The sequence below is a fragment of the Oncorhynchus clarkii genome, chromosome 4, assembly GCF_045791955.1.
Source record: "Oncorhynchus clarkii lewisi isolate Uvic-CL-2024 chromosome 4, UVic_Ocla_1.0, whole genome shotgun sequence".
NCBI lineage: Eukaryota > Metazoa > Chordata > Actinopteri > Salmoniformes > Salmonidae > Oncorhynchus > Oncorhynchus clarkii.
In genome coordinates, this window is record NC_092150.1 from 65167017 (window position 1) to 65176649 (window position 9633).

Consider the following 9633-nt stretch of genomic DNA (forward strand, 5'->3'; position numbering starts at 1 on the left):
CCCTAGCAATTTGTATCATCAACGTTTTTTAATACAAAAGTGAGCTCACAGACACAGATGAAGACGTACTGTAGAAATCATCAACCTTGTTAATTATTGAGATATATTGTTTCTCATGTTGTCAATAGTTGTCTTTTGGCCTGTGACCTTTTCAACGGCCCACTAATTCATATGGTTGACCATCAGTGCATTACAGAGGTCCATGATTGATTTTTCCTTTCTTTCATAAACAGCCTCCATGAATTAATTTGAACCGTTGACAGCAGCTCGTCCATCAATTTTTTATTTATTTCACCTTTATTTGATGGATTCCTGAGCCATGAAGAAAGACAAAGAAAGAAACAGAGGCTAAAGAGATGACATGCTATAACGGTGGTCATGAGGGCTCCTCGCAAAACAAGATGAACGGAGTTGAAAATAAAACATTACTGCGCGTAGCACATTACCAGTATCTCAGGTGGTACATGTAAGTGATCCTGTCTTGAGTTTGGGGAGAGACCGAGCCATAAACTCTACCCAAGGCTGAATGTGACTTGATTAACATTAGTCTGGAACGCTGCCGCTGCAAAGAGAGAACTGACTGTGGCAATGCGAGCATGGCATTGCGTGTGATGGTGAAGCTGAGGCTGTGTGATAGACAGTACTTGACTTGGGCAGGAGCTCACCGGAGCTGAGTACCGGCACCTCCAATGCTTGAGCTCCTGTTCCCCTTACGGAATATTAGCTCAAAAGTATTGCGGAGCTCCTGCATCTAAATATAAACAGTAGCTGCACTCAAAATGAGTACATGCACCAATTTCAGTAAAAGTCAAGCATTGGCGATAGATCACACTATGCCTAATTCATGGACTAAATAAAAAACATAATGCCTTCTGCCATTTAGCCTGGCATGTGTTTAGAATCATATTTCAACTCTCGGAGGTTATATTACAAGGCAAGCCTCGCTCCAACTGTGGAGGATGGAATATCCCAGATGCACTTTTTAATTCTGAGGGTAATGATATTCTCAAACAAATGTAAATAGTGACAATGGTTTATTTGCATGGTTGTGACAAACCACTACAGGTTTATGTAATTTTAAGCACACAGGCTAAACTGATATGTGTTGATGTATACCTTCTATATTGGCAAGCACAAGTAAACTGTCCACAGTGTAGGTGCACATTTTATGAGACCATAGTGAGAAGGCCAGTGTAGGAACATTTTCTTACTTGAGTATGTATGCATATGATAGCCTATCAATCACTGTAGAAGTGATGTACTTATTTGCATATTGAAGAAGCCTAAAGTAATTAATATGCACAGTGATCCAAATGTCTTATGGTAGGCAGTGGCGAGTTTTCATGGACGCCAAGGGAAGCTAGGCTTCCCCAAATACTTGACCTAGAAGAAAAAAAAATAATAATAATTTTAATCTCTCTGTGTTTTCATAATTGTCGGTCAATTCGCAAGTGGCTGAATCTCACCGGAGAAATCATCCGAGAGAGGGAAACTGCGCAGTTCTGTCTCAGTATGTGTAGATCATGTATCTGATTCTGTTTGGAACAAAAGAGTATGACATGTTGCCGCACTAGCATTTGATTGATTGATGCCAGTAAGCAGTTGGCCTCCCTTGATAATTAAAAAATATATATATTAGCCAATCAGCTTTGAACTGAGCTCAACTGTGGGTTGTCCTGGCACTGCAAAATGCCCCCCAAGGGAGGCCAGTTCGGATTTGGCTTCACACCAATCAAATCACATCCTAAGCTAAACATCTTCATTGTCAGAAAAACGTGTCTGTTTCTGGTCTGCTTGTGTTGATGTCCTGCAGTAGCTAGCTTGCTAAATTGTCGCTTTTCCTAAGCCATGGGTGGAGATGGGGATTTGGACTGGTGGTTTTGACTAAATTCTCTGTACAGGCCAATGATTATGATGGCAATTCTGATCTAACCATAAATTAATATATTTTGTCACTGGCCTGAGACGATTGAAGTTCAATATGTAGTCTAGTAGGCTCACATTAACTAGCTAGCTAACTTAGCTGGTTCATTTTTGACTATGCGAGGAAGTTAGGCTAGCAAACATTTTAGCTAGGTAGCCTATGAAAACTAAAAGCATACTGTATGACAGAGCCATAGACCGTTCAACCAGTCTACAAGTAGTATGAGTCAACTTTTCTTTTTTCTTTTTTTAAACTTGGACACGCACACAGACAGAAATTAGTACCATGGACATAATATTTAGCAACATTGATTGGATTAAATTGTTTTTGGTATCTTTAAGTTTGTTTTCAGTGTACTAAACTAAGCATATATAGCTTTGCTGATTTGATGTTTAAATGCTTAAATTGAGATGATGCTGGAATAGCGGAGGCAGTGCTCCTGTTGTCTTTGTGCTGACTTGCGGTAACTCCGTGGTAGCTCATTGTCCCGCAGAGGCTGAAGGTCACGCACAGTGACAACTGGAGCCAGATCACACACTCCATAAATGGTGTTTTTAGGATAATGTTAATGACAGCTCCGCTCGATCTCTATAGCAACCAACAATTTCCGAGTTCTTGCCTTCAGTTTATGCGTTAACCTCACAAATATACCTAATAGAGACACGAAAGGCTATCGAGTGTCCCGTCGCATGTTCCGAGAACCAGCCTGCTCGCACGCTTTGCAACAGGTCCGAGTCAGACACGTGGTGCCGACGGCATGGGAACAAGACTCGCGTTTTCCATATGAACAGTTCTGGGTGGCACACTCAAACAAAACATTGGTCTGTTATTGCCTACACACCAATCTGTTATGCTATGCCCTTTTTTCATAGTAGGTTATATATCCCATTTAAACAAGCAATTGTTTTTACCCATGATGTCGCTGAATAGCCCACACTTTGATGTTAGGCTACCAATAACAATTATGTTATAAGAACACACACACTAATAGATTTAAAATGCATCAATCATTTTCCACTTAGCCTAGATGCAGTAATGAATTGACCCAAACACTGCATGTGGCCTATTTTTACCTGCCAATTGCACGGTGTCCCCATTAACTGCTAAAAACAAAAATGTCTCTGAGAATATTCCTTTGTTAGAGGTTCTCCGGGGAGTGAGAGACCCTCCACCTCTCTCTTGTCATTCATCACTTTTGTCAGAAGCTGATATTAATCTACAGCTGTCCAGTGCTAAACTGAAACACAACCAAGAAAGGGAACACATGACGGCAGCCTCACACATTATTTTTGTTTGAATTTGTTGGAAAGGTCTTTTCTTTCCCCTATGTCCTTTTCAGCCCCCTGATTCTTATGACCGTTCCATTGCCTTTTCTCCCTCCGATCATTAAGTTCTGTGTTAATTGTGGCCTGTTTGTATGTAGCCTTTTGTATGTCTTCGAGGAGAAAAGTATGTCCTTGGAGAAAATAGAGACGGTGTTGAATATAGTGAAAGAAATATCCCTGGCCTCTTACATTTGAATATTTCAGTCATTTAGCGGACACTCTTATTTAGTGACGCACAGTTGGAGCATTCATCTTAAGATAGCTAGGTGGGACAACCACATATCACAATCACAGTCCATTTTTCCTTAATAAAGTAGCTCTTCTCATGAACATCTTAGTTGAATGTTCTTGAATAGTACTCTTCCAGACAAGGTCAAATACTATTCTGTACAAATACTTCATAGACTTTTGCTGGTGTTCGGTATTGAATGCCCTTTAGAAATATGTCTTTACATTGACAAGTTGAAGCATCAGCATTCAGTATCTTCAAGAGAATGATTTAAGGTTAATGCAAACCCCAGTACACTGACAATGCATTAGTGGAAGTTAAAAATGGAACACCTAAAGGAAAAGTCCACCCCAAAACTATCTTTTGGAATTTGTTTCATTAGTCCATTGTTGTCATATGATGCAAAACACAGCATCACATGATGCAAGTTACATCATAGGGGATGATTTCTGTATTTTGAAGGTTACGTATCTTGAGAACTTGATTGCTGACAAGTAAAACATTTTTTGTCAACAATGGACTAATGAAACAAATAGCAAAAGTTTGGGGGTGGCATTTTCCTTTAAGTTGTGCTTGCAGATGGCTGAACAATATCTATTTTGTACACATTATATCATTGACGAGATTAACCAGAACTCACATCATCAAACAGGATAGTTTTCAAATGAACTGTCTATGAAATTGTGTATTCTATAGACTACGCATTTTATCTCTAAAGTTGAGTTTTAATCACATTGTCCCATTGCTTTATAATTACAGGCTGAGGCATACAACACATTGACATTACATTACAACTGTATCAAGAAAAAATACTTTAAAAAGGTCAATATATTAATATGTTCACAATACAATATACCATGGATAATGACTGTTTGATTTTGACTTTGCTTTATACCTGGGATGACTGAAAACCAATGGGGAATAAGTACATAAAGATCACATATACTGTAGCACTGCCCAGATATGGCACACAGACATACATAGCACAGTTGTGCGTGTCCACTTCTGCTACCTCCTGTCCACCCCGCACCTCAAAATCACCAGTCAAACCAGTTGTTCCCTGTGGGTCGAGGTCCAGATTTGACAAAATGCTCAATTTCTGAAGTCCAGAGCCCCTGGTCAAACACTGTGCAGTGACACTACAGTTGTGTGTGTCCGTTGAGTACTGAAACAGTTGTCGTTGACAGCTGCTGGGGAGCAAGACAGAGTCAAATGGCTTCAAATAGCCGCTGCTCACTTCAGTCATGTTAGAGAATGCTCCTCTTTCTTGCTCCTCACCTTTCATATATATATATATATAAAAAAAACACAATAGCAAATAGTGTTTTTCCAGTCTTCGAGTATGCTCTCGTCAAATCTATTTTTTTACTTTCCAGTTTCACTCTTTTTTTCTTTTTCAACAAGTGTCCTCTTTGGAGGAAAGTGTTCAGTCTTGGCCAGATAACATTTTGTCAGTCACACCACAGAGCATTTCTGGCAAGCTGTCCAGCAAGTCCTGCATGGTTTTGATTCTCTCCCTTGTCCACTGCATTTCCAGCAGAGAGTATCCGAGTAATTTCAGCTGAGGATGTTTCCGCCACTGAAGGTGTAGCGTCGAGCTGCAAGTGAGATTAGAATCTGTTACAGAAAATGTCTGTCAATATCATACAGTGCAGAGAAACACAGAGGCCAGCTCGGGCCTGGGAGGGCAGCAGAGCTTTAAAACCAGTACAAGTCCTTGCTCTTATCCTGGACCTGCAGACCTGAGAGGAAAGAGAGAAAAAAGAGAGAAAAGAAAAGGGAGGGCAAGAGAAGGATTAGGAAGAGGGAGACCAAATGGCTTATATGTAGAAGCAGGAAGCCCTTAAAGCAGAAAAGTGTAAAAGCATATTGCCTCCCAGGAGAAAGAAGAGACAGAGAACTCGACCTGTTAAACCCATAAATACGTTGTCTTTCTTAGTGTTGGAGAGTGGCCTTGACAAGACAACTGTTTCCCCCCGGGGAGAACAAAACCCTGCATAATGTTATGAATGTAAGCATAACCCCGGGGTAAAGCGTCACACCGTTCCTGAACTTTTGCATTGAATTAATTGTAGAGCGTACAATAGTAGTCATGAATGTTTGAGGAAAATGAAATTATGCAGGCTACTCTGAAGTGCACTTGGAATAGCTAGTCCTTTATGAAGAGTTTAACAATGCATATTGTGTGCTGTTGTTGTTATCGCTATTGTTAATACCTGCATCCACATTGAGGCCGATGCTCTGGCTGATATCTGCCCCTGCCCCTGTGAACGCCCCAGTCCAGGCCGAGCTGGCTGATTCGCTCTTCCCAATGTCACACGGTGAGGCACTGGGTCCGGGGACAGTGGATGGAGGGAGCCGGTGCGGCCGGACAGAGGGCACCAGCAGAGAACTGTAGCGGGGGTCAAAGTGCGTGCCGTAGACTTCGTGCATGCTGGGTCGAGGGTAGGGGGAGCCCTGGGTGCCGATGGCCCCACCGAGTGAGTAAGAATGGTGGTGGTGTGAGTGGTGCCAGGGCTCTGGGGTGGCCTGGTGGAGGTGGCTGTGTAGCGAGGCAGAGGAGTAGGGGTCCCCAGGGAAGGGTATGTCTGAGTAGGAGGATCCTAAGGCACTGCTCAGGGACGAGGGCTGGTACGCACTGTTCCAGAAGGATGGGGGGAAACTCCTCTGGCTCATCGGGAATAATCCATCTGGGAATCCACAGACACATTGAAATGCTCAATCACAGATCAATGAATGTATCTGTGGGTGAGGATCAATAAGCCAGTTCTGAGAATATGGCTACATAAAAAGCGACTAGGATCATTCAATTATCAATTCATTTGAAAGGATGAAATAAAGGAAAACATTATGAAAAAAAGATGCATGGATAAATATTGTTGTTGTCAGTTATTCCTGAAGGTTGATTAAAATTGGAGAATGGTTGGCTATATAATATTGGTCATATAATTACATTTTAAATTAATTCATTAAGGGAGTAATATGCAACAGAACAAATTATAGTTTACCAAACCCTCACTACAAATTCTCCTACAATATAGTGAGTAAGTCTGAGCCCTACATTACACAGAACAGCGTGTTATTATTTTCAACTGCCTTTCCATCAATGTTGTTTTACTTTGTGATTCCGTTGCGATTTTGATCCAACACAAATGAGAGTGAATGACTGCAGACTGAAACTGAAAATATGGGAGAAAAACAGAGGATTCGTTGATTTGTTCCAAAAATCCAGTTTAAAATTAAGTGTATTTGAGTAAGATGTGAACACAATAATATTTTTTTTTTAATAATAATTTTAAAACGAACTTGCATGCAAGACATACATACAAGTCATTGTGATGAAATGAAACCGCGTGGACAGGTGTTTGGAGTGGTTCCGTGATCCTCTCCTTGAGGTGGATGTAGACCTACCTCGTGCAGACTTGTTGCTAGCCGACCCGTGGACGTAGCTGGTTGGCTGGCTGAGGGCCCGGCTGAAGTGCTCGTCCACCACGGAGCTGATGTCCCCGTGGAAGTAGGTGAAAAGCACGCATCGCGAGTTCAGGTACTCGGCCTCCGGAGGGTGATCCTTCTCTCGCGCGCAGTCTTCCTCCTTTATCGTCGGCCCAGGGAGATTTGAGAACGAGCTGCCCCCGCTGATGCTCTCTTGCGCTTCTTGCATTTTGGAATAAAATGCCAATTTCTGAAACATCCGATAAAAACGTCAGAATTGAATAGCCTTGACACGCATTTGATACGAATTCCTATCAAGGCATCAAGTTACCAATTATCAATTTGAATTTCACCTGCACATAATCATTTGGTGGGTCACGGCCAGGCATTACCAAAGGCTACCCTGGAGAAATTAGGGTTAAGTACCTTGCTCAAGGGCACATCAACATATTTTTCAACTTGTCGGCTCAGGGATTGTCCAACAGTCATGCAATCGCGTTATATTGTGGCATCTGTGCGCTTTTTAGGCTATATTCAAAATGGCAGGTACTTAATAAGTTTATTATCCTCTCCTCATTCATAGGCCTACTCAAAGAGGAGGCAGTGGTTGGATTCAAGAACAAAGCTATTCAATTTAAATAATTAATTTCTTAATTATGAACCTTCAAATCAAATCAAATTGTATTTGTCACATACAACACGTTAATGCTTACTTACGAGCCCTTTCCCAACATTGCAGAGTAAGAACAGTTAGATGTATTTTTTAAATGAAATAGTAACACAATAAAACCACAATAACGGGACTATATACAATGAGTATAGTTGAGGTAATTGAGGTAATATGTACATGTAGGTAGGGGTAAAAGTGACTTAGGCAATCAGGAGAGATAATTAACAGAGTAGCACCAACATATGTGAGCTTTGGAGCGTGCCGAAGTGAATCCCAGTATTCCCTTTTCTCTCTGCACACTACATTTAAAGAAGACGTTCGCACTATTTGACATTTGAAAACCAGCTCTCTGTGCAAACAAAGATCTGAATTTGTATATTGACTGTGAGAGGTTTTAAGAAAGTGGCACAGCTTTAAGAGGGCCTTAGCACCAATGCACGTCTGGAAACCGAATATCCCAAACGCCTTACAGGTTCTTGTGCATGCACAAGCAGCATTCATTTAATTTACAGATATGTATCACAGGACGTGCGCCAACGATATCGTTACCAGAGCAATAATTAAATTTTATGTAGAAAAGTGGACACGTCCAGACAAAATCATTATTATGAATGTAAAAAGTCATAAATTACAGCCTACAGATTACAACAATAAAATAATAATAATTGTACTTGACGAACGATTAATAAAAGTTGCGAACATAGCCTAAGCCTAAACTCTATTAATGACCCATAAGTATTTTGTATTGATTGGTTAATAAAGTTAATAAAGGCCTTGGCCTTTTCAATCTACATATTTGAATAAGCCTATCTAACCCATAACCTACAGATTGCAAAATATCCTAATTGAAATAGCAATAGATGACGCAATCAAATTCAGTAGCCTAAACGGAAAAGTATGCAATAGCCTGAGTGATTCGATTTTGCAGGACAAGACGGAGGGAGAGCGATAGCCTAAGCAACTAAAACAAAACAAAAATATATATGTTATCAACTAAAAATATTATCACGCAAATTAGGTAGGCTTCTGAATAACAATGCAAGGAGGAATGGCTATCATTATTCATTAAGGAAACGTCAATCAAAAGTAAGGCTAAGTTCCTCTTAAATAGGTGTAACTGTAGGTAAGGAGGACTATTGTTTCCACAATCGACTGAAGGCTGTCATGCAGAATCATTTTGTGAGTGGACAATGCCAAAATACAGATAAATCAAATGATTTATTATAATGCGCAATTCAAGTTTTTCATCAAAGTCTGACAAAACTTTCCCTGAACCAAATCTGCCAGTAGTTTAAACAACACATCAATAACGTACCTGGTGATGATATGGGCTATACGCTGCGGCAAAATAAGGCTGGGGTGGTGGACCATACACTTGATACATAACATCCAAGCAGCTCATGGCTAAAAAAGCGAATTCTCACGGATAGTAACTTGACGGAATAAGCAAAATCTTCATTGGAGATTGTAGACGGGGAGAGGTTAAAGTAACTTGGAACGTTGGAGAGCGGCGTTTCTATCCCAATTGCGCTGCGCGTCCTGCCTTCGGTCTTTACGCACCGTCAGTGCCACAGGAACGCGTGGCGGCAAAAGTAAAGACATTACACAGCCAGCCGTTTTGACGTGTCTCTGGACGAGCCTGCATCCGACCAATGAGGGAACAAAAGCACTTCACAACCAGGTGTATTTTATCCAAAGTCTGCAATAAACCTTTCGTTACTGCCATGAGCTGCGTGATGCTAAATTAAGAACAATGGAGCCCTGCCAGATAGGTCACTTACTGGAGAGTTTAGTAACACCCAAAATGTTGACTGTAGTCTAATGTCATCCTGATATCAACTGTTACCTGTAATTCATTCCTTTGATATGCACCTGCATGTTACCTGTATATAATCTTTATTACAGACCAATATGTTCATTTCATACATGTTATGTTTCATTTGTAGTCCAAGTACATTGTCCACATTTTGGTAAATAACATGCACTTGATGTCAATCATTTCGAAACCTAAACCTTTTGAAAAGTACATTTTCGAATACTTTTACAGTTTGAT

At 40.7% G+C, this 9633-nt stretch overlaps 1 protein-coding gene across 2 annotated transcripts; it reads right to left on the minus strand.

Annotated features, from left to right (window-relative positions):
- Positions 1-2203: 2203 nt before the first annotated feature.
- LOC139407781 (vestigial-like family member 2a) lies at positions 2204-9147 on the minus strand. Of its 2 annotated transcripts, none has more exons than XM_071151641.1 (4): positions 8896-9147; positions 6890-7160; positions 5695-6168; positions 2204-5220 (listed from the first exon to the last, which is right to left on the minus strand). In XM_071151641.1, the coding sequence occupies exons 1-4, from the start codon at positions 8980-8982 to the stop codon at positions 5177-5179; spliced, it is 876 nt and encodes a 291-aa protein (XP_071007742.1). In that variant the 5' UTR covers positions 8983-9147; the 3' UTR covers positions 2204-5176. The 2 variants fall into 2 exon arrangements, with proteins under 2 accessions (XP_071007742.1, XP_071007743.1); XM_071151642.1 differs by having other exon boundaries at positions 2204-5076; positions 8896-9111.
- Between the last annotated feature and the right edge of the window lie 486 nt (positions 9148-9633).